This window comes from Sceloporus occidentalis, unplaced genomic scaffold (genome assembly GCF_023333645.1).
Source record: "Sceloporus occidentalis isolate IW3139 unplaced genomic scaffold, rSceOcc1.0.p SCAF_73, whole genome shotgun sequence".
NCBI classification, from domain to species: domain Eukaryota; kingdom Metazoa; phylum Chordata; class Lepidosauria; order Squamata; family Phrynosomatidae; genus Sceloporus; species Sceloporus occidentalis.
Genome location: NW_028317053.1, coordinates 4876780 through 4903032, shown reverse-complemented (window position 1 = coordinate 4903032; position 26253 = coordinate 4876780). Strand labels below are relative to the sequence as shown.

At 42.3% G+C, this 26253-nt stretch overlaps 1 protein-coding gene across 6 annotated transcripts in view; it reads left to right on the top strand.

The window, feature by feature from the left end:
* AGTPBP1 (ATP/GTP binding carboxypeptidase 1) overlaps positions 1 to 25402 on the top strand; it is a 104894-nt gene extending 79492 nt beyond the window's left edge. For 5 of the 6 annotated variants that reach the window (XM_089494541.1, XM_089494540.1, XM_089494538.1 and 2 more), the window contains 2 exons: positions 407 to 567; positions 10839 to 11158. In XM_089494541.1, coding sequence (XP_089350667.1) covers positions 407 to 567; positions 10839 to 11016 — 339 coding nt within the window. In that variant the 3' untranslated portion in view covers positions 11017 to 11158. Of the gene's footprint in view, positions 1 to 406; positions 568 to 10838; positions 11159 to 20964; positions 21033 to 23122 lie in introns of those variants that run through there. The other variant, XM_089494543.1, reaches the window with a different exon arrangement.
* Positions 25403 to 26253: the final 851 nt, after the last annotated feature.

Below are 26253 nucleotides of genomic sequence, written 5' to 3'. Positions count from 1 at the left end.
TCTGAAACAGAAAGCAAGACCTTGTATGTCCCTGACTTTCCTGTATGAAAAGAATTCTAGGTGTGTTTAATCAAAGCAGAAGAATCCTTATCCATTATTTCCTGCTCTGTGTAGGAAGGTCAAAATATAATGGAGGGAATGGAGTGAGTAGTAACAAAATTGACACATGCATCTCGTCTCTCCCTCCACTTGTACTTTGAATTGGTGGCAGAGGTATGACTGCATAGTGCTAGTATCTTAGAAAGTTTAGGAAGCTTCTGGTTCTTCTTCATGTGACTTCTCTGACTCACACAAGTGGAGTTTGTCTTTCCCAAAGACACAGTATAAGTCAGTATTTCAACACATGAAATATATTGCATATGATTACTCTAAGCTGCCCATTCAGTATATATGTTTTCCTGAATAGGGATTACAGATTGGGACACGTGAACTAGAAGAGATGGGAGCCAAGTTCTGTTCCGGTCTATTGCGTTTGAAAAGATTGACATCACCACTGGAATACAATCTGCCCTCTACCCTCTTTGACATTGAAAATGAACTGATTGAATCAAGTTGTAAAGTGACAAGGTAGTACAATTTTTTTAAAAATAGTTTATACTAAGTATTTCTTTGTATGAAATAACTATAGTAACAGGCAGATCATTTAGCAAGTAATCATCTAAGGAATGTAACTAAGAAATGTGACAAATAACAGTGATACGAAACACTTTAATTTGGAACCATAAAGATAAGTATTACACATTACATGCACTGTTTCTCTATGTGAGACCATATGTGGAATGCTCTGCATCCAGTACCCTGGGTTACTATATACACAATTCAGACACTGGTCAAAAAAATCTGAATCCAACACTCTCTGAAAGAGCAGTTTTTCTTCTTCGTGGTCTCTGCGAATCATACAAATGGGTTTTACTGCGCCTGCGCAGTGCTGTTCGGAAACCTCTAGAATCACTGGGCAAAGTACACTTTGCAACATATTAGAAACTTTTTGGCGGTAACCCCGCCCCCCTCCTATAAAGCCCCGGTTCCCGCTCTTTTCCCCAGTTCCATTTTTTCCGCCGCGTTTGGCTGCTGTTTGGAACTTCGCTCTTGTTGGCTCGTTTTGGAATCACTGGTTTTGACTCGGACTGTTTTTCGGATTTTGGCGTTTCTTCCTTCCCCGTGTACTAGATCTTTGGACTGTTGACTTTGGCTTTGGATTTCGTTTTGGACTTGTCGACCTCGTTAGCAATGTCTCCTCCGTTTAAGAAATGTGACATTTGCGGGGGAAAGGTGCCGGTGCAGGACCCCCACACCTCCTGCCTTTTTTGCCTGGGTAAGGACCATGATGTTAAGTCCTGCTCCCTCTGCAAATCGATGTCTTCTCAGGCCAGGAAGAATCGGGAGTCGCGGCTCACTTCTGCTATAGCCCAGGGTAAGATCCGGGAAGGGGATCCTCGTCCGTCTTCGGCCCCTGTAGCCCCTGTCTCCGCGGCTCTCTCCGTCAGAGATGGCTCGTCAAGTGCTCCACCGTCGACATCCGACCGTTCCGGGGGTCCCAACCCTGAGGCAAATGTGGCCCGTGGATCTGACAAGCCCAGTGCCACCACCAAACCCACCAAGCACCCGCATAAATCTGGGTCTGTGGGTACCGCCGCCGCTTCCACCTCATCTCGGAGTCGGGAGGCCCCCGCTAAGACCTCGCGGCCGGCATCGGAGCATACCTCCCGTAAGGAAGCTCCATCGGACCCGAAAGACGGATCGGGTACCGGTAAGGACTCCTCCTCCAGGGCGAAGACGGCCCCCCGTAGGGAGGACACACCCAGACCGGGTGGAAGGCTCACGGAGTCCCCTATTCCTTTCTTCCCTCTGGATGTTCCGCGGGGCTCCGCTTCATCCAAGAAGAGGAAGTCTTCGGCTTCGGCTCCAGAGGCTACGGCTTCCAAGAAGTCCAAGCACTCTAAGGACCGTCCCCGTAAGGAGTCTAGAGTGTCTAAGGAACCAGAGCCCTCGACTCGTCCTCGCATCCGGGTGGAGTCTCCGAGGCAGGACACTCTGTCGGTCGGGTCCGAGAGACCTCCACCAAGGGAGGCCCGTCAAGAGGTGGCCACTCCGGGACCTTCGGCAGCGGCGACCGTGCCTTTTCTTCTCTCCAATGAGGAAGACTTCCAAGACAGGCTTTCGAGGTCTCCTTCTCGGGAATTGCCCCCGCGATCTCCATCCCCAGCCCGGAGGGATCGGGACCCGAGGTCGCCATCGCCAGCTCCCCTGTCTCCCTTGCCGGTGCCAGAGGATGACGACGTGTTCTACGACTCTGAAGCAGACCAGTTCTACCTGAAGGTTTCTAGGAGAGTTGCAATGTCCAAGATGCCTTCTCGTGACCGCCCCCGTGACCGTTCCCGAGATGATGCACAGTTAAGCAAACGCCAGATGGACTCCGTCCCAGCTTCCAGAGCAGCTTTGCTTCAACCGACACCGCGACCAGCTGATAGAGGCGATGTCGTTGTTCAGGTGGAGTCCTCCGATTCTGAGGCGGATGCTTCGATCGCGACGGAAGACCCTTCCGAGGTGGAAGACCCCCCGCGCCAGTCTCCGCAGGATCTCCACTATCCAGAAGCGGCCTCGCCTTCGGATGATGTTCGGTCATTCGCGGAACACATCATTAAGATGTCCAGGGCCCTGGACATCGACCTTGTTTATCCAGAGGCGGATGCAGAAGACCCAGTCGAGCGCCGGGTCCATGGTCGGGTCCCGACACCCCCGTGTGTCCCATTTTTGCCATCCTTGCAAACGATTCTTAAACGTTCCTGGGACTCTCCTTCGTCTCTCCTCGGGCCCCCAAGGAAGATTGAGTCACTGTACAGAGTCGCGGCTCCAAATGCTCCGTGGCTCATGTCACATCCTCGACAGAATTCTGCCATTGTGGAGGGTGCTCAGCAGACCTCCACCCAGCGCCAGACCACCTCACCAGTCGATAGAGAGGCCAGGAAGATAGACGCTCTGGCCAAGAAGGCTTATGCTGCAGCTGCTCTGGCAGCAAAGGCCTCTAGTTACACGGCATGCATGGGAGCTTATGTCCAGACATTGATGGAGGGCATCTCCCCAATTGTACCTGACGTTCCCGATGAGGCCCAGAGGACTCTGACCCAGATCAGGGATGAAACCCACTCGATCGGTAGCTGGCTCATCACCGCGGCTAGAAACGTCACGGAATGTGTTGGAAGGGCGATGTCGGCTTCCATTGCGTTGAGAAGGCACGCTTGGCTCCGAGGCTCTGATCTCAATCAGAGCGTGAGATCCACCATCGAAGACATGCCCATTGACGGTTCGGGATTGTTCCACGCCGATACCGACGAGCGGCTTAACAAGAAGTTCCGCATGAAGGCGGCCGCTCGCAAGCATGGCATGTCCACACCAGGCCCGTCCTCCTTCCGTAAGCGTCTCCGGCCCTGGCAGCACCACCAAGGTCAGTTCCAAAGGTTCCCTTATCAGGAACGCCAGTTCCATCAACAAGGGTCGCAACGGCAGGGCTATCCCTCTCAGCAATCATCTTCCTCGGGCCGTCGCAACCAGTCTCGGTACCGAAAGAACCGCCGACAGGAGCCCGACCAGGGGAAGAAAAGGGCATGAAGATCCCTAGCGCACTTCGCCCCCTCTAATTTGTTTTTCCTTGACATTTTGAGGCCCTTTGCCACCACATGGGCCTCCATCTCCTCCGACTCCTGGGTCTTAAACATCGTCCGAAGGGGCTATACCCTGGAGTTCGAAGAGCTCCCGCCCACCGGAGCTTTCATTTCTACTGCCCCCTCGGGCACCCTTCTCGACGAAGTGCGCTTTCTCCTTCATAAAGGAGCCATCTCTCCATTGCCTCAGGATTTATGGCCCAAAGCATTTTTCTCCAGATACTTCACGGTTCCAAAGCCAGATGGAGGAATCAGACCCATCCTGGACCTAAGGGAACTGAACTCCTTCCTAAGATATAGACGTTTTCGCATGGTGACGTTGGCTTCCATTTTGCCTCTCCTCCAGCAGGACCTCTGGTTCGCGACGGTAGACCTGAAGGATGCTTACTTTCACGTCGGGATAAGGGAATCCCACCGCAGATTCCTCGCCTTCGCCATCGGCTCCGACGCCTACCACTACAACGTCCTTCCATTCGGCTTGGCCACAGCGCCTCGGGTCTTCACGAAGTGCATGGCCCCAGTGGTAGCCTATCTCCATCAGAAGGGATTCAGTGTTTTTCCGTACCTCGACGACTGGCTGCTGACAGCTCCATCGAGACTAGGGCTCCAGGATGCAATACACTTCACTCTAAATCTCTTGTCGGACTTGGGACTGGTAGTCAACCTGGAAAAGTCCCACTTGACTCCATCCAAGCAGGTCCGTTTCATCGGCTCCGTGCTCGACTCCGAAGAATCGATGGCCTACCTTCCTCAGGATCGCTTCCAGGCCCTGTCAGCCGCAGTGCTCACTGTGCACTCGTCCAGAAGGCTCAGGGCCAGGGACATCCAGGTCGCGTTGGGACACATGGCCTCCACCACGTTCGTTACCCCTTGGGCGCGACTGCGACTCAGACCGCTCCAGTCGTGGTTTCTCTCCGTATTCAACCCGCTGACAGACTCGCCAAACAAATGGCTCACCGTTCCAAGGGCCGTGACTTCCTCCCTCCTCTGGTGGCTAGACTCCCAAAACGTGTGCGTAGGTATGCCCTTCGTCCAGCCTCAACCACAAATGACCTTGACGACAGATGCGTCCATGGATGGCTGGGGCGCTCACCTTCGGGACCTGTGTGTGAGGGAAAAGTGGTCCCTGCAGGAACGTTTGCTGCACATAAACGCGCTCGAGATGTTGGCTGTAGAGAAGGCACTCAAGGCTTTCGAGTCCACTGTTACAGGCAAAGTGATTCTTCTCAGAACCGACAACACAACAGTGATGTTCTATGTCAACAAACAGGGAGGCACCAAATCCAGGACCCTCTTGGACATCACGTTGAGGATTTGGGACTGGTGCATCCACAGACGCATACTTCTCCAGGCGATTCACTTACCGGGAGAAGAAAACTTCCTAGCAGATCAACTCAGCAGAACATCAACCTGCCACGAGTGGCGTCTTCACCCAGAGACAGTCACCGACCTGTTTCGCAGGTGGGGGGCCCCCCAGGTCGACCTGTTTGCGACAGCCTCCAACACCCACTGTCCCCAGTTCTGTTCTCGAATGCGACACGAGAGTCCTCTCGGAGATGCGTTCACTTTCGACTGGTCACGAGTAACGGTGTATGCCTTTCCCCCGTTCCCGCTATTGACCAGGGTGGTGTCCATGATGTCGAGAGAGAGAGTCGACGCGATCCTCGTCACTCCGTGGTGGCCGAGACAGCCGTGGTTTCCACTGCTTCTGCGCTTGTCCAACGGCGAATTTCTCCGGCTGGAACCGAGGCCGGACCTTCTCACCCTCCAAGAGGGGAGGGTCCGCCATCCCGACATCGACTCGCTGCCGATGGTGGCTTGGAGGCTCCTGCTCTGACGGCGCTGGCTCCTCCGGTGCGGAGGGTGATCTGTGCCGCGCATAGGCCTGCAACTCAGAAGTCCTATGCCTCCAAATGGAAAAGGTTCCTTTCTTTCCTGGTTGAAAGGAATTTATCCCCTGACAGCATCACCGTGCCAGTGGTGCTTGACTTTTTGATGTCTTTACTGGATGCGGGACTGTGTCTCTCATCCATCAAATGTTATCTGTCTGCTATTTGTTCCCATTTTCGTTTTGATGGTTTGCCTTCCTTTTTCAGGGACCCCTTAGTAAAAAGCTTTCTGAAAGGGTGTAATAACCTCTACCCCCAGGTTTCTCTCCCTCCCCCGGCTTGGAGTCTGGACATTGTCTTGTCGGCTCTCCAATCCAAGCCTTTTGAGCCCTTGGCCACAACTGACTTGAGACTTGTAACCTGGAAGGCGGTCTTCTTGGTGGCCATTACCTCGGCCCGCCGGGCGGGAGAACTCTGTGCCCTGCGGAGGGATGAACCATTCCTCCGGTTCCATAAAGACAAGGTGGTGCTCCGGACTGATATTACCTTCCTACCTAAGGTGGTATCCTTGTTCCACATGTGCCAGGACATTGTGTTGCCGACCTTGGCTTCGAATCCGTCAACCGTGGAGGAGCGAAACCTCCATATGCTTGACGTTAGAAGAGCCTTGGCTTTCTACCTGGACAGGACTAGGGGCTCGAGTCGTTCCGAAAGGCTCTTCCAATGTTACTCGGAACCGAAAAAGGGCTTGCCGGTGTCGCCCCAGAGACTCTCAAAATGGGTGGCCAGCACCATACGCCTGTGTTATGAGTTGTCGGGTAAACCGGTACCGACCAGAGTCCGTTCGCATGCGACCAGGGCGGTTGCAGCGTCCTCTGCCTTCCTGGCTGGCATCTCTTTAGAAGATGTTTGCAGGGCTGCTGTCTGGTCCCAGCCATTGACTTTTATAAAACATTATAGGCTGGACACCAGGGCAATTCGGGATGCAGCATTTGGGAGGGCTGTCTTGGTTTCGGGGTTGCACTGATGACTTATTGTGTACATGGTGCTGGTCAATTGGTCTATGGTATGCTTTTTGTTTTAGCTTCGAGGGAGATTGGTCTTGCATGACCTTACATTCTCTCCTCAGGTTCTGCAAAGTTATGATTACATTGCAACTGCTAATGATGTTTACACAATGCCAATGGGTATGGTCGTGCGTGACCTTGCATACCCTTCCTTGCCTTGTTGGTTTTGTCCACATTTGTGGTGTGTGCAAGAAACAGGACTGACTCTTGATGGTTCACAAGTTTATTGCTGTAATAAAAGTTTCTTGGTTTACCATAGCTTGGGTCTCAGGACACTCCCTCCGCCGTTTACCTAGGCTTGTCAGTCTAAACCCATTTGTATGATTCGCAGAGACCACGAAGAAGAAGGACAGGTTACTCACCTGTAACGGTATTTCTTCGAGTGGTCATCTGCGAATTCATACAAATCCCGCCCATCCTCCCCTCGGTGTCCTGCTCACTTTGGCTCTGTCTTACATCGCCTACTTGGCGGAAAAAAAAAAAAAAATTTGGAACTGGGGAAAAGAGCGGGAACCGGGGCTTTATAGGAGGGGGGCGGGGTTACCGCCAAAAAGTTTCTAATATGTTGCAAAGTGTACTTTGCCCAGTGATTCTAGAGGTTTCCGAACAGCACTGCGCAGGCGCAGTAAAACCCATTTGTATGAATTCGCAGATGACCACTCGAAGAAATACCGTTACAGGTGAGTAACCTGTCCTTATGCAGTATATACATAATTGCTTGTTGGGTTTGTGTTTTTTTTTAAAAAAACTTTTAACATTTCAAATAAAATTAGAGTTTAAAGATTAGGCTTGCTTACTATCTAAGATTAAATCAAAGAGCAGGGGCCAATTAAATCTTTAGGACTGGATTTCTTTCAGAGGTACATTTTAACAATATCGCTTGATATATTTTAAGATTAGTTTGAGTAAAAATGTTATATTTTACTATGTTCGCATCGATAGTAACCAGTGATTCTGACTGTATGGGAATTGGTAGAATTTTCTTTTCTTGGACATCTTGGCCTATAATATGAGAGGGGAGTTTGCCATTGATTGGCTAATTTGTTGAGTTATCCTGGGTCCTTTTGCTTTGGTGACATACTGGTGTGCTGTGTTTTAATGTCTCTTCTCTCCTTTTGAGTCATACTTCTTTGGGTGTGTTTGGGATCTCATCCTCTATTTTATACTAGCAATATTTTTAATTTTATATATCAAATATGGTTTGTAAAAAAAATACAGTGTACTTTTTATTGTTGGGAAGGTAAAGCTTTGGTGAACTAGAGACATCCTTCTAATTGAATTAATTGTATCCTTCATTTTGGTTAATATGAATTGCCTGCTCCTTTTTACTTGACTCATTAAAATCATTATTACCTTGAAATTGTAATCTTGGAACAACTTTCTTACAAGCACTAGTCTTGGTAATGTTGCTGTGAAGATTACTTTTTTGTTATTGGTTGCCTTTTAATTATGTTGGTTTGAAAAACTAATTTAGGCAATTATGCATCATACATGCTGCTGAATTCAACTGTTACTCAGTATAAAAAACAGGAATTTTAATTTGCTATGTATTGTGTACACCACTTCATTGAAAGTAGGCTTCCATAGGTCTTAAGTGTGCATTCAAAGTTCACTGCTTAATGATTTGTTGAAGCTGAACAGCAATTGTATTTAATGGTTAATTTTCTTGTGGATTAAATTGCACCACATATCCTCCAGTGTAAACCCTTTGTATCTTACAGTAGCCACTCAATTATTTTCTTAGAAATACATCCAAGAATAAATTAAAAATAAGATGAAAGATAATGTGTATTACAATAGTGCCTGTCATGATAGTAAAACATTTCTCATATGTAAAGAGATAAATGGGAAAAATTAAGGCAGAGGGCAGGGTAATGTGCAGAGGTTCCTGTCAGATTCAATAGACTGTATGAAAACATTCTACAGTGGTTCCAAATCAGTATTTCATTATAAACTTGTGAACTATTTTGATTATTCTTTTCACAACAAGCATTTACCAGGCAGAGGTGAGAACCTGTGGCCTTTCTGATATGGTTGGACTCCTATCAGCCCTCATTAGCCTGGCTAATGGCTAGCAGTAGCTGAAAGTTTTTTTTAACAGCATCAGCATTGGAAAAATGGTAAAGGCAGTGTCATGTTATAGCATGGTGTCTGTAGTAAACAATGCAATAAACAAAACCTGAGCTGGGAAAGAGCAGGATCCTATTCTTGCTGATCCTATTGTAGCTGTTACGTGTCTACCGACAATAGGCAAGGGACACAGCAGCTGATTCCAGAATCCCTTACAGAGCATTTGGGCAGCAAAACCCAGAGGCATGCGAGGAGTAGAAAAGCCTGCTTCACCAGCTACCTCCAGCATTTTAAACAAACATAGATCTATAAGTCTGACCACAAAAATGGAAATTATATGAAAAGTGGAGGCTGGTAGAAGATGCATATTTGGAGAAACTTTCAAGTAGTCTATTGAAGGTTGAAAATGTTTTTGTTTGCTGATGCAAGGCTTGCCTTATCTGCTTGTTTAATTTTACATGAGCATGTTGTTAGTTTTGGATAAAAGTTTGTTGAAACATGTTGAACTGCATTCTTTTTTGATATGTAAGAACCAATGCATAATCTTTTCATGTTACTTCTATCTCTACTACCACATTTTCTGCAAAAGAAATACATCTGTATATACCGTATATACTCATGTATAAGTCGACCTCATGTATAAGTCAAGGGCAGTTTTTGGATCCAAAATTATGGAATTTGATATGACCCATGGATAAGTTGAGGGTCAAACACTGGAGGATGTTACAAAAGAGCTAAAGGGGGAAACAAAGCACCACTTCCCTCCCTATATCTCCCTCTCTGGACTTCTCCCAAGCATCAGTCTCAGCATGGAAAAGAAGAAACAAACCTCAGCACATGTGCACGTGCGCGCGCACACACACACACACACACACACACACACACACACACACACACTTCCCCTTACCAGAAGCATCTCCAAGGCTCATGGCTTGTGAAAAGGAGGACAGACCCCACTGTCTCTCTGCTCATCACCCCCAGGACTCCCAAGGCTCGTAGCTTGCAAAAAAGAGGGCAGATCTTTGTCTCTCTCTGCCTTTCACTCCCAGGACTCCCAAGGCTCATAGCTTGAAAAAAAAGAGGACAGACCTTTCTCTCTCTTTACCCTTCACCCCCAGGACTCCCAAGGCTCATAGCTTGCAAAAAAGAGGGCAGATCTTTGTCTCTCTCTGCCTTTCACTCCCAGGACTCCCAAGGCTCATAGCTTGAAAAAAAAGAGGACAGACCTTTCTCTCTCTCCTGCCTTTCACCCCCAGGATTTCCAGGCAAAACGGGGTACAAGCCTGGGCATACTTTCTGTGTGTTTGTGTCCCTTTCCTCAGCAGCAGCTTGTTAGCTCTGGCTGCATGGGAAAACAAAGACACACACACAGAGAGGGAGAGAGGAGAGTGCGCCGGGGCTTCAAACAGGGAGCCGTTACAAGGCTGCAGAGGAAGGTGGGCACTTCTTCTTTCAGGAAATTTATAAGCATTAACTCATTGCCCCGTATATAAGTCTACCCATGATTTTGGAGTCCATTTTGGGGTATAAATTTTTCGACCTATAGTCGACTATATATGGTATCTTATATATAACTTATCATGCTAGTCACATTCTATTAAGCAATGATTTAAGCCTTTCAGGGTCATATTACACAAACATTTCTGTACTTTTGGGGATGTGTGCTCATTATCCAGTAAGATCTGCTTCAGGGAGAATATTTAATTTGCTTGTGAAAAAAATATCCTTGGCTCTCTTTACATCAAGTGTTCAAAGTATAATGAAGCCCAAGTTGACACTCCGTTGGTCCTTTTGTAAGTCAGAGAAAACAGGTAGGAAGTTGAAAAATCTAGGCTTAGATTTCCTTTCACTTTCTTCTGCCCAGAACTACCTCCCCACTCCTCAAAAATTTTTGATATAAAAACTGACTATATTTGAAAGATTATTTTTAATCCAAAAGGTACAGTTAAATTGAATTCCTGTTTCTTTATTCAGGGAAGGTTCAATTCTTCATTCAGTGAAAGATTTAATACTGAGTTTTTCAATGATACATTAAAAAGTGATCCAAAACTAATTGATAAGAGTTATAATGTTAGATGTCCAGTGCTTCTTGGTCTCATGTTAATTGATAAATTAGCTTTCTTCTTGTATTGGATACTTTTTAACTAAATTAAATAGCTTCACATGACTTATTAGACTTAACAGCCTACTCTTTGGTGTTATTGCTGTAGTCCAACTACATATGTTCTGGAAGAAGATGAACCTCGCTTTCTTGAAGAAGTGGATTATAGTGCAGAGAGCAATGATGAACCAGATGTTGATTTGGCAAATAATGCTGCTGATTATGAACCGTCTCTTCAAGAAGATGGACTTTCTGACTCTGAAATTACAAGGACGCATTTGCCTTGAAACATCCTTGGAACGTGAAGAAATTCACTGCTGTGGCTTATTTAAGATGGACATGGTGGGTTATTTAATTTTGGGGTTTTGCTCAAGCAAATTAACTACAGTCAGCTCAGTTCAAAAACAATAAATGTTTCTGGCTTTTAAATGAATTGACACTTGTTTTATTTAAATATTTAAGTTCTACACCTTAGTACTGAAATTGTTTTATCATTTGATTTCCTGCTAAATAATACTGCATGGCCTTTTTGTATTGATTCCTATATTCACCAAAAAAAATTAAGAAATTCTTGGTGTTCAGAGGGCATACTCTAAATATTATTCCTTGTGATACTGTCTTCCTAAGTGATTACTGACACATGCACAAAAGCAGATTTACTGAAATGACTGTACCTGTGTGTACTGACATTTCCTCCCTTCAAATTCTGTTGTTAGTGTTTGATGTAATGCAGGTCTAGTTTAATTTGCATTGCATTTGAACTAGTTTGATTTGCATTTAGATAATTCAAAAGAAAATTGGTATACTGATTGACAAATATTTTGGGATTTAAATAAAACACTCTTATACCATTTTGCTACACTTTTAATTTAAAATAGACAATGATAATTGAATATCCAGTTCAAGTGTTTTGCTACACTTGCCAGGTAAATGTATTGGTACTCATACAAAGACGTCAACTGGTGCCCATACACTGCTACTTCAGCCTACAGATTGGATTCATGTGTTAGACTGCTTCTCCTTATTAATATAGTTGCTACATATGGAATACTGGCATGTCAGGAAGGGGGGCAGGCAGGAAGAAAACTCAGTTTCTAATATTGTATTTGAAGGCATAAGTGAATCATGTGATTGAATACTCCTCCATACAAAAAAATGATATCATCCAGATACAGGTTTACTATCTCATCTGTTTTTTGAGAAGTTGACCCAGTGGTTGACCCCCTCAGAGTGTCACCCAGTGAGGGGGTAGAGCTTCCAGGGGGTGTGGCTAAAAGAACAGCCCAGGGGAGAGAGGGGGGTGCTTTCTTTAAAGAGAAACCCTGCAGCTGGGGGATGAGCGCACACCCACTCTTCCCCGCAGCTCTGTCCCAGGCTTTTCCCTTGTAGGAAAAGCCCCAGAAGGGAGGAGGAGCATATGTGTGTGTGTGCCTTTCCTGGTTTCTCCATCCTCAGCTTCCTCTCCAGGGAAAAAGCCTGGGACAGAGAAGTAGGGGTGTGTGTTCACATGCCTTTGCAGACTGTTGCATCCCAGGCTTTTTCCATGAAGAGGAAGCCCCAGAGGGAGCAGCCTGCAAGGACACATGTGTGGTCTTCCTCCTCTGTCCAGTCGACCTGGAGCAGCCGGGAAGGGGAGGAGCGTCCAACTGGATGTCATCCCTCTTCTTGGTCATCTGGTGGGTCTGCACACCCCTAGTAATGCCAGTGAGTAAACCAAATGTGCCCATTTATCATCATGCCCAAATTCCTTCTGAAGTTAGCAGCTAAGTTGAAACATTGAGAAAACATGTTTTTGGTAAGCTTGAGCAGTTAATTGTATGTGTATTTATTGATATAATTACTAATTTATTTTCTATATTTAATATGCACATGGTCAAAGTGCTTCAGATATTTTGTTTATATTTTTCAGTTTATATATGGTTTTGATAGAAGTATAGTAGTACTTAATTGGGTTTCTTTATGCATATCACTAGAATTTATTTTCAGTGTGAAGGAAAAAAAATTGAGAATGCTTGATTCTATTTTTATCATTATACCTGTTCAAAACACAAAGACCTTGCACGCTTACATTTTCAGTTGGTCTTTAGTGTACCTAACTTTATCATGAGTCTATTTCCCCTCCCATTGTTTTCCTGAGATATCATAGATTAAAGACAGTACAAAATTGGTACCAAGACATCAATGATGAAGAGAGCATTTCTTCACATGTGGTTTATCTTTGTGGGAAAAGTCCAAATGTGTTTTCCCTATGTTGTTTTGGCAGTGGTAGGACTGCCGCTCAGCTTTGATTTTTTTTCTTTTGCATTAATAAAAATATTATAATTGTTGACTATTAGGAGAGATTACCTTATTTTGCAATTGGCCATTAGTAATTCCCCCCCTAAAAAGCAGTCAATTTGCATTGTTGATGTTTATCCATCCACTTTCCCTTCTTCATCTTCTTGAATCACCAGCCATATTTTATGTTGTAGAATAAAATTAATAAATATGCAAAATATTTTGAACAGAAATATGAGAATGAATAATAAATTTATTGATTCATAACACATGCATGTTATTATCCAATGCTTTACTACACATGTAAAATTGTAGGATGTTAACCAGTACTCGTTTTCATCTTAAACAAAACCAGTGCTGTGTGAGCAAACACATTACATGAAGCCAGAATTCCATGGGAAACTTGGGTTGTCAATTTTGGGTAGCATGCTGGTTCCCAGTGCTCTCTCTTGTAGTAGGAGCAACTAAACCACTGACATTTGGTTAAGCATGATGTCTGAACCAGCAGGAGCCAACCCTCTACCTTGTCCTTCCGCCAACAAGTCCGAGAAATAATCCTTGGCTTTTTGTGCAGTTATTTCTATGGCTTCTTGAGGGAAAGACAAACCAACAAATCAGCATGTGCCAAGTTCAGATGTCATGCTAAACAAACCATAGGCTGAAGGCTATAAAAGCTGGAACTCTTAGGCAGGAAGCAAGCTGGATAAAGCAGTAGGAATCAGCAGACCATCTCACCACCATAAACTGCAGTTAAACAGAATATCAACTTCTTATGATTGGCAAGCATCAACATGCTTTCTTAGTAGGGATATACAGATGTTACAGTTCTCACCTGGGCAGGAATAGTTGAAGCAGTTTCTCCTGGTTCTCCTGGTTCTTCAGAAACAATATGACCACAAGCCCAGCATGTTCCTAGATGTCAACAGGTATTTGAGAAATATCAATAGATGTCAACAGGTATTTGAGAAATATCAATAGAATGCCATGCAGTGTTATGCAGTGTAGCAAAATTGTGGATCTGGCCCCAAATAGATAGTTTTACAGCCAGCCCAAAATTGCTGTTTGCATTGTTTTAAAAAAAATTACTGTGAGAGGTGGGGATTTATAACTTGATATTGACCTAACAAGCTGCACTTTTTATTTCAAGATAACCAAGCTAATCTCTTGTACTTTATGGAATAATTTCTCCCTCTTGAAAGTCTTTGAATATTTTTAAATCAAAGTTTTATTTTGATAAAATTACTTTAATGTAAAACACTGCGTATCATGCAAGTATGATTTAGGATTCCTTTTTTCCATTTCAGAGGACTTTCTGAGTTGAAGTGATAAAATTACATATTAAATATATTATTTCTATCCAGTAATATATTGTAATAAATACTGGAATCTTCCTTTTAAATATTGTACCTCTCAGGCAAAGGTTGCCATTTGTGCCAACTTTCAGATGTTAGTTAATGTGGCATATTGCACTTCTTGTAGCTGAAGAAAGACAGCAAATACTCAGTTTAAATAAAGCTGTTGAAACAAATATTATGTACAAAGCCAGGAGATCTAGGTTTTAAAATTATTATTCATTGTACCCCTGTAATGATAAACTGTGACATTATTGTGCATGATCCCTGTATACCCAATTTATCAAGTAAATGTATAATAAAAGAAGGATGACCATCTGGTTCTGTATAAGGTTTTTTTTTTTTTGAGCAGGGGAGGGGTAGCGAATCTTGGCATATTCTGAGAGCAGTTTTTGAACCAAACTAATTGGATATGCTATATTTTTCCAAGTGCCCTTTGAGTCTCCATATGTATTCAATGCATTTCTTGTGAAATGTACGTGTTAAGAATTGGTATCTTGAATAACAGAAATAGCAAGTTCAGTGCCTTTAAAGCTACAAATGGGAATACTACCTCTCTGTACCCATTTCTCTCTGCATTTAACATACAGTGAAAAAATAAGCTAAAATACATTTCCAATCTGCATGTGTGTATGTAGAATCGTAGACTCATAGAGTTGGAAGGGACCACAAGGGCCATCCAGTCCAGCCCACTGCCATGCAGGAAATCAAAATCAAAGCATCCCTGACAGATGGCCATTCAGCCTCTGTTTAAACCAGTGGTTCCCAACCTGTGGGTCGGGACCCCTTTGGGGGTCAAACAACCCTTTCACAGGGGTCACCTAAGACCATCGGAAAACACATATTTGCATGTAGCAATGAAAATAATTGTATTGTTGGGGGTCGCCACAACATGAGGAACTGTATTAAAGGGTCGCGGCATTAGAAAGGTTGGGAACCACTGGTTTAAACACTTCCAAAGAAGGGGACTCCACCACACTCTAAGGGAGTTTGTTTCACTGTCAAACAGCTCTTACTGTCAGGAAGTTCCTCCTAATGTTGAGCTGGACTCTCTTTTCCTGTAGCTTGCATCCATTATTCTGGGTCCTGTTCTCTGGGGATCCAAACTGGTAATTTTATTAAAGAGAGAGATCAGATTAGTCTGGCATGATTGACGTTTGAGAAACTCATGCTGACTTTTTGTGATTATGGCATTCCCTCCTAAATATTTACAGACTTTGTTTAAAAAGCTGCTTTAGAATCTTTCTTGTCAAACTAACAGATCAATATTTTTGGGATCCTCTCCTCCCCACCACCTTTTTTTTGGGATCCTCCCCCCCCTTTTTTTTTTTTTGAAGATGGGAACGTTTGCCCTCCTCCAGTCTGCTGAGACTTCTCCTACCCTCCAGCTGTTCTCAAAGATTATTACCAATAGCTCTGAGATTATATTTACCAGTTCTTTTAATATATGCTCATTTGGTTTAAATCTATTAGATTAACCAGGTATTTCTCTACTACCTCTTTATTCTGTGCTGTGTTTCCCCTATTCTGTACTCTGCTCCATTTTCCTCAGGTGGAGCATCCTTTTCCTTTTGTGAGAAGACAGAGGTAAAGAAGGTGTTGAATAGTTCTGCCATTTCTCCGTCCCCTGTTAGCATTTCTCCATCTTCTCCACACAGTGTCCCTACCATTTCCTTTTTACTTTCGCTATGGACATACGGTGCACCCGCACCATATGTAGCTTTCAGCTTACACTCAAGCTACACTGTAATAAAATGAATGGCGCACACCATGAGCACAAGCCCCATTGTATTCAATGGGGCTTGAGCATATGCGGAGGAGATCTGTCACATTACCAACTTAGATAGCTTTAAAAAAACTGTCAAGATGGATCTCTTCCAGCAGGCCTTTCCCGAATAGGAAAACCCCAGCCATAAAAATTGAGTTCTCTTATGTTGTGTTTCCCATTGCCCCTTCGCCCAGTTTGAAAAACTGTTAATTTTATTATTTTAAATTTTTAGAGAGTCTAATAGACTATTTTAATTGTCATATGTTTAATTGTCATTTTAAGGGGGGGGGTGAGTAGGTCATTTATATAATGTATTGTTATAATTTTAAAGTATAAGCTGCTCCGATTGTTTCTAACAGAGAAGCGAGATAGAAATAAAAGTTTTATTTTTATCATTTATAGACCTCAAAGAAACTGAAGTAATCAAAGAACATCTTATGGAAAACAAATTTTCCAAAATAGACAAAAGCAAAGGGGTCAGAATACAAACTCAAAACATGGAAGACAATATTGATATGAGAGGTACAGAGGTAGTAGGAAGGTTATTAAACTTTGGCCACTTATGGCCCATATTAACATCAGATCAATGGATATTAAAGGCGGTAAGTTCAGGATACCACATTCTATTTGATGAAATTCCCAAATCAAGATATCTTCCTTCACCCATACCAATGGACAAATTGAAACAACAAATAATACAAAAAGAAATTCAACATTTATTACATATTCAAACAATAGACGAAGTCTTGAACGATCAAGGATTCTCAGGATTGTACTCCATCTTTTTTAGTTTCCCAAAACAATGGAGGGTACCATGCAGTACTGAATTTGAAATGTCTAAACCAATACATGAGATATTACAAATTCAAGATGGAAACATTGCAAACAATCAAAGGCCTGTTACAGACTGCCAAAATAAAGCTGCTTCGGGTCTCTTTGGAGGTATGCTATTTAAATAATGCATGGGTCCTAAGAGTCCAGAGGTCACGCCAAAGCCACACTCCATTCCTAAGCACTGGAGTGCAGCTTTGGTGAAGCTTCCAGATTCTTAGGATGCATGCATCATTTAAACAGCATACCTCTAAAAAGACCCGAAGCAGCTTTATTTTGGCAGTCTGTAACAGGCCAAAGACAGCTTAAGGAAATGAGACTTGATGGTGTCAATCATAGAATCATACAGTTGGAAGACACCACAAGGGCCATTCCCCCTGCCATGCAAGAACTCTCAATCAAAGCATCCCTGACAGATGGCCATCCAGCCTCTGTTTTAAGACCTCCAAGGAAGGAGAGTCCTCCACTCTCCGAAAGAAGCTTACTTGCATGTACCAATGGACCTACAGAGCAGGAAGTATCTGAGATTTGCATACAAACAATAGCATTACCAATTCAAGACACTGCCTTTCAGGTTGGCGTCAGCACCTCGAGTCTTCACAAAGGTCCTAATACCTTTAATAGCTTATCTGAGGAAGAAAGGAATACAAATATTTCCATATTTGGATGACCTATTAGTGAAGGCAAATATAGTGACAAAGATATAAGAAGATACACAACAAATAATTCATGTACTGGAGATTTATGGGTTTCTTCTGAATTACCAAAAAAATCGTCTGACACCAGCCACAAGATAACACACTTAGGTGTGGAAATAGACACCGAGAAGGAGTGCATGACTTCGTTGTTAGACAGGCAGAAAAATTTGATTTTTTTGGACAATTTTAATAAAGTCAAAAAAAGCTGATCTGATGTGGTTGGCCAAAGTGATGGGTATTTTTTTTATCAGCAGTACATCTAGTACCTTGGGGAAGGCACCACTCAAGATCTTTGCAAATTCTGTTACTTCCTTATCAACAGGATATAGGAATGAAAATGCATCACATGGTTGCAATTCCAGAATCAGTCAGAAACAACTTAAAATGGTGGTTACTGACCAACAACTTGAGGAAAGGTGTTCCCTTTGTAATGAAAAACCAAGTGAAGATAACAACAGATGCCAGGGGCGCACATTGTGCTCATCTCACTGCACAGGGAACTTGGAAGGGATTAGACAAGAGTCAAAGTATACATTTCATGGAAATGAAAGCAGTCAGGCTCGCATTGTTGAAATTCAAATGAATAATCCACATGAAAAATGTTCTCATCGTCACGGACAATATCACAGTTTGATATCACATAAACAAACAAGGGGGGGGGTTTACATTCATGGAATCTAATGATGCAATCAGCAAAAATACAGTATTGAATTGGTCAGAGAAAACCTAAAATCGATAACAGCTGTTATCTGAAAGGAACATCAAATAGAACAGATTACTTGAGCCACAATCAGATAAATCCAGCCGAATGGACATTGAATATGGAGGAATTCAAAAGGTTGAATGAGAAATTTGGACCATTCGCAGTAGATTTGTTCGCAAATTGCATGAATCACAAAGTGATTTTTCAGCAGAGAATAGATACGCTGAACAACCAATGGCCAAAAGAGACATTATATGCTTTCCTTCCTGTGAAAATCATTCAGAAAATCCTAAACAAAATTCAAAAGGAAAAAGCTCATGTGCTTCTAGTAAACAGTGCCAAAGGGGCATCCTCATGCTGTGCAGAGGCAGCTATGACACCCCTTCAAGGGCACAAAAAGGACCCAGTTTTTATGGCTCCTCTTTGTGCTCTACAGAGGCCAGATCGGTGCTGTGGCATTTGGTTGCTGTGGCACTGATCTGGGGCTGCCCCTTCCTGCCAATCTGTAGAGCCCCTTACAGACATACTGGATTTGTTAACTCAAGGCCCAGTTTGCCACTTGAACCCAGGATGGTTCAACTAACTGCATGGGAATTGAAAGGATGAAACTAGAAAGATGTGGTTACCTGTCTCAAATAATAGACACTATAATGGCTTCAAGGAGATCAACTACACAAGAAGTGTATAATCAAACTTGGAGAACTTTTAGTTTTAGTCTTAGTGCAAAAAGAAAAAGGTTGATTATCAACACATTGAGATTAAACATATTTTACAATTTTTGCAGGAGGGAGTGAATAAAGGATTACGACCTAACACACTAAAAAGGCAAGTTTCAACACTATCAGTTGTTTTAAAATTTGGAGGCGAGAGACTATCAAAAAATGAACATGTTCAAAGATTCATAAGGGGAGCAACTAAATAAACTTTCCCAACAAGGCATAGATTTCCTTCATGGACTCTAAATATAACAACAACAACAACAACAACAACAATAGGATTTACTGTATTTATATGCCACCCAATCACTGGGAATCTGGGCAGTTTACAACAGAAGGGATAATAGACGGTTCCCTGCCCTCAGGCTTACAATCTAAAAAGACACGACACAAAAGGAGAAGGGAATGGTGGGGGGGGGAAGGATCAGGTCCAGCATTCTTCTCTCCCTCTGAGGCCTGGACCAAAGCAGATGGACTGGAGGGAGGGCTCTTATCCTTAATCGAGGCCGGGCCCGATGGCGTTGGGCCTGTCCTTTCACTCCCTCCCAGGCCAGAAGATTACAGTTGGAAGGAGGGAGGGGAGGGCTATATAAATATAGTATTAAATAGACTGACAAAAGCTCCTTTTTAGCCCCTATACACTTCCTCTTTAAAAACATATGTCATTTAAAGTACATTTTTTAGTAGTAGTTACTTTGGCCAGAAGAATATTTGAGTTAGCAATGTTATTGATTCAACCACACTTATGCAAGTTTGAGGAGGACAGGCTGGTTCTTTCAATAGATCCATCATTTCTGCCCAAATATATTCGTAAATCAGGATTTGAGGAAAAGATTTATGTACCAACATTTTGTCCACAGCCAAAACATCAGAAAAATAATGGCATACATTAGATTTAAAAACAGTTACAATTTATAAAAGAAGGTGAAAGGAAATAAGACAGACTGAAGCTTTGTTTGTATCTTATAATCCTAGAACACTAGGACATAAGGCATCTAAGAAAACATTGCAAAGATGGATAAAAGTGTGTATTTTATTGTGTCATGATTTGGAAGGAAAGCCAAGACCACAAAATGTATATTCTCATTCAACTAGGTCAATGGCAATATCGACAGCTTATTTTACATCATCATCATTGAAAGAGATATGTGAGGCAGCAGGATGGTGTCATGACAGAGTACACTTATAAAACATTGTAAGATAGACAAGTTTAAGTCATCTCAGACAGCATTTAGTCATAGAGTGCTGCAAGCCGTGGTAGGGGACTGTTAGAAAGTTAACCCACCCAGAATTAGAGGGCTTGGGCATATCCTGAGGAAGGTGGATTGATCCTCCTGCCATCCTGAGAATGAGAGGTTGTACTTGCCATGAAGGGTCATTCTGGGATGGCAGGATGATCAATCCACATCCTTCCTGGGAATTGGAAAAAAAGTATACAGTTGTCCCTCCATATTCACTAGGGTTAGGGGAACAAGACCCCCATGAATATGGAAAAACCGCAAATAACAAAAACACTGTTTTTACCTGAGAGGACACCTCTCTAGGAATCTCTAGGTCCTCCAGTGCAACTCTGGTCAATGTCCAACATATACTGACCATAGAATGGCACTGGAGTAGCTACAAATGGTCTTTCAGGGCAACTTTTAGTTAAAGTTACCACAGAGTTGCACTGGAGGACCTAGACAGTCCTAGAGAGAACATAGTAATGAAATCCATGAATAATCAAATCCGCAAATATCAAATCAGCAAATATGGAGGGATGACTGTATACTGGATACACAGCTAGGCATGATTTAATGGTACAGCTTGGTAAATACACTGACAGAGAAGGGCGTTAAGAGTTTTAACAGAAAAGGTTAACTGATTAGAATTCTGACTCCTGCCTCGCAGATGGTGCGTGGGGATAAACCCAAGGAAGGTGGATTGATCATCCTGCCATCCCAGAATGACCCTTCACAGTAAGTACAACCTCTCATTCTCCTATAATTTCTTGAAATTTCAGCTAAGCATTTGAAACATGAGACCACTTAATATATGGAACTTTTTCTTAAATTCAGCAAAACTGTGTTGTACAGTTTACAAGACTGTACAATGCCAATGGCATATCAGATGCCAGAGAAGATTATGTATAGAGTTAGTCCTCCATATGTGATGTGGTGGTAAACCATCTATTTTAGAAAGGATTCCTGCACCTTGGTTGCACATGCTAACTGGAGTGTCCACACTAATGAAGAAATTTTGTGTGGATAGAAACACTAAAGAATAGTCAGTGATATGTTCTAGTATCTAACTATTTCATTTCAATATAAGCCAATGTATATTTGTTAAAGTGATTAACTAGATATTTTTGTTAAAGTAATTAACATACATCAAAGATTAAAAGCAAAGCATTTTTTTATTTTGGTTTTGCTTTAAAACTTCAACATTTCTGTTGTAAATATATGGGTTAAGTGGATAAATGGATCCTTGTAGGATCCCAAAACTAATTTCTCTAAAAGTACATTTGAGATATGTTTGAGGTTTCAAAAAATCAAATACAAATATATTTAAAAGTTTCCCTTTTCAAAAACAGTTGAAGGGGAAAATACCTTACCCAACCAGAACTAATAAGCTTAAGCCCTTTGAGGGCCAGGAAGCCTCACATAACCAGTCTTGATAAAGACAAAAATGAAAGCGCAAGAAGGAGTTTAGAATAGACTTTGAAGCCGCCATCAAGGATGTTACCCTGTAAGTGGTACTGAAATGCAATTCAAGTGCACTCAAGTTAAAGAGCTATGAACAATGTGAGACAATTTCAGAGAGTTTCATTTTTTATCCTAGGAAAGATGGTTGATTGCTATGAGTTTGAAAAATTAAGTGTTTACAGAACTTGGAGTTCACAACCATTAATTATGTGCTTGCTCAATAATATCATCTGTACAGTCCAAGTTTTAAAAACATTGGGATACAGTGGGATTGTTCACTAAATAAGAAAATTCCTTAAGGTATTTACCATAGTCTCAGTACTATCCAGGTTTGGGTTAGACTTCTGTTCAGCATGGTGTTTGTTTGCCAGGATTTAAACTGGTATAAAGTTATTCTCATTAACTTGCATAGTTTTATCTGTTTTTATTTTTTATTTGCCTTTCCCCACTATTACTACCAACTTATCCCCTAGAATAGTCCATGGGTTGTATCCAATGATTCTTTCTGACAGAAGAATGCTTTTCATTATGAGAAAGGAAGTTTTGGATCTGGCTCACAAAGTAAGACAGAAATAAAAACAACCAACACCTTTTTAAAAATAGAAAAGATGCAATACATCAGTAACTCATTGTAGAAATGAAAATTCAAAAGGAACATTGTCTTTTGATCTTTGAAAAGCTGGTGCCTAGAATCATCTTAAGTTCAAAACTTGACTGTGACACTTTTCAACACTCAATAAAATAACAGAAAATAAAAGTGTACAATATATGGGCAAAAATGCCTTTAGCAGCCAAGAAAAATGAAGTGAAAACCTTGAAGTTCCTTATGCAAATGCATGAAATCGATCTATTCTGCTTTACTATGTGTGTTGAAACCTTACACAACATGAAAACATTTCTTCTCTTTGATGAGTTATGTTCATAGTTAATGTAAGAAACCTCCTTTATTGTTTTTTCTATTCCTGTATATTGTGTATTGTCTTGGCTTGCACTTCACAATCAACCAAACAGATAGATGTACACAGATAATAACTATGCGTCAGTGCTTAATGTTTCAGTTTACAAAAAAATACTTAAAGGTTATATTTCAGGATGGGGAATTGTTTGAAAGTTAGACTCCAAGATGCTATTTCATAGATCACTTTTCCTTGTTTGCATTTCTTTCTTTATTAAATGATATAAATTTACTGCTGGTTCCACATTGTCCTACATGTTTTTCTTTTTTAACCAATCTGCTATTCAGCTGCCTCAGGTTTTCACTCATTTCATTACTATATTTAATTTTCATTCCTGTACACGCTTACACTGCAGTAAGCCTAGAATAGTCTTGAGTCCTCCTTTATATCCCTTTACTTTTACTACAGAGAACCAATGTGGTGCATTGTTGAATTAAGAATCTGGGAGACCAGCGATCAAATCCCCACTCAGCCATGGAAAATCAGTGGGTAACCTTGGACAAGTCATACTCCTTTAGTCTCAGAAGAAGGCGATAATAATAATAATAAGAAGAAGAAAACCTGGTGATTGGAAACGAAGGCACGCAACAGGTTGTCAGAGAATTGGATCTGTAGATGGTGTCCAGTACAAGTCAAATTTTTAAAAGACCATAAGAAGGAGAGCAGGGGCCTTGAAGCTGACCCTTTTCCATTGAAGATGACCCTTCCTATTATATTGAGATATGCTGTCATTATAATTATTTCTAAATTAGCATGTCTATGTATAAATTAGCACATGCACATTTTATTCAAACTGTTTAAATTTGGGTGATACAGTTTACTTATGGGGTAGGGTAAGTGATTAACTGAAACATGTCCCATTGAGTTCAATGGGACTTAAAGATATGTATCAGAAAGTGTTGTAAGCAAATCTTGTTCTCATACCTAATGTAACATGCTACTATTGTGCTGTCTCTCTTTGGAGAAGGACTACAGACTACATGACACAATTCAGTTTCAGACCTTAATTTACTTTAAAAAATGAAAGTGCTGTTTTGGAGGTGACAAGGGGGAATGGATGGATAAATGTGTCTTTAATATCTGAGCAGAGTTTTGAATTTCTTTTCTTTTTTCCTTCATTCCCTTTTTTTTTAACCCTCAACCACTGTTTAGGTCATTTTTGTTGCCTGTAGGTTTTGCATCTTTATTATTTCTCATAGAATTGTAGAGTTGGAAGAGACCGCAAGGGCCATCCAGTCCAACTCCCTGCCATGCAGGAACTCTCAATCAAAGCATCCCCGACAGATGGCCATCCTCTGTTTAAAAACCTCCAGGGAAGGAGACTTCACTACACTCCGAGGGAGTTTGTTCCACTGTCGAACAGCCCTTACTGTCAGGATGTTCTTCCTAATGTTGAGGTGGAATCTCTTTTCCTGTAGCTTGCATCCATTGCTCCGGCTCCTAGTCTCTGGAGCAGCAGAAAACAAGCTTGCTCCCTCCTCAATATGACATCCCTTCGAATATTTAACCAGGGCTATCATATCACCTCTTAACCTTCTCTTCTCCAGGCTAAACATCCCCAGCTCCCTAAGTCGTTCCTCGTAGGGCATGGCTTCCAGACCCCTCACCATTTCAGTTGCTCACCTTTGGACATGCTTCAGTTTATCCACATCCTTTTTAAATTGTGGTGCCCAGAAGTGGATGCAGTAGTCCAGGTGGGGCCTGACCAAAGCAGGATAGAGTGGCACTATTACTTCCCTTGATCTAGATACTATACTTTTACTGATGCAGCCTAAAATCGCATTGGCCTTTTTAGCTGCCGCATCGCACTGTTGACTGATGTTCAACTTGTGGTCTACTTGGACTCCCAGATCCCTTTCACATGTAGTCTCATTCAGCCAGGTGTCCCCCATCCTATATCTGTGCATTTTATTTTTCTGCCCTAGGTGCAGTACCTTACATTTCTCCCTGTTGAAGTTAATTTTGTTAGCTGTGGCCCAACTTTCTAGTTTATTCAGGTCATTTTGAATTTTGATCCTGTCCTCTGGAGTGTTAGCTACTCCTCCTAATTTGGTGTCATCTGTAAATTTGATAAGTGTGCTCCCAATTCTGTCATGTAAGTCCTTGATAAAGATGTTGAATAGCACTGGGCCCAGGACAGAGCCCTGTGGGACGCCACTGGTCACTTCTCTCCAGGATGAAAAGGAGCCATTGTTGAGCACCCTTTGCATTCAGCCAGTCAACCAATTACAAATCCATGTAACCGTTACTTTGTCTAGCCCCCATTTCACTAGCTTGTTTGCAAGAATGTCGTGGGGAACCCTGTCAAAAGCCTTACTGAAATCAAGATATACTATATCCACAGCATTTCCTTCATCTACCAAGCTGGTGGGAAAGCAATATGTGCTGACCAAGGGATTGGACTAGGACTCTGGGAGATCAGGGTTCAAATCCCCTCCCAGTCCTGGCAACCCACTGGGTGTCCTTGGGCAAGTCATACACTCTCAGCCTAAGAGGAGAGACAGTAGAAAATCTCTTCAGAATAAATCTTGCCGAGAAAAGATAGGTTTGCCATAAGCTGAAGTCAACTTGAAGGCACATAAACAACAACATTCCTTCTAGTATGTTAGATTTCATTCCTAAACCAACCAGAATGTATCTCAGTGTTTAACTTTTCTTTCATATTTGGCTTTGTCGGAGAGTTTTCATCACCACAGATGTATTAATTTATGTGTGTCACTAATAAAAAACTTCTCTATGACTATGCTGATACTTTCCGTATTCCCATTCTCCACCCTTTCCAACATAGCTATACATATCTGCCTATTGAGACATGCCTGTGATGAAGTGGGTTGGAATCTGCAAGAAATATCATAAGCACTGTCAAATATCTTTCAGTGACAATATTGGTTGAGTGTTCAGTAGGCCTGGTTTTGAACTATACAGGCTATGTAATCTGCTGCAATAACTATTATGTCCATGTGTGCACACACAGACACATGCACCTAATTCATATACAAAATTGAGTAGTTCCACAGTTGTACTGTCTGTCTAGCCCTGCTTTTTTTACACGGATTATGTACTGAACATGTCCTGCCCTAGATGGCAGTCTCGTGCTGTCTGTTCCTCCTCAATAGCAAGATCCAGCTTTTATGAAAACAAGAATTCAGCAGCCAGTTCTAATGAAAGAGAGATCTATAATATTCATGTTGCCAGCTCCCATCCATACCAAAATTTCAACATGCTGATTAAGAACTGAGTCAACCCTATGGCCAAGCAGAGTGAGACAGTCACTTCAGGCAGCTGATTTTGGATGTCATGAAAAGGCAGTCAATTTTTAGTTATTTAAGTATGATGGTTGTACTTAATTTGCCAGAGAGGAGTAGGATTTTATTCTTCAGATATTGCTATTGCGTGGTCACCCTCAGATAGCCTGCACTTTACTGTGGCTGGGAGCAGGGCAGGCTTTTCTGATCTACATCAGGCAGGAAAATGCCTTGGGCCAAATGTCCAGCTCCTACGGAATCACAGAATTATAGAGTTGAAAGAAATCACAAGAG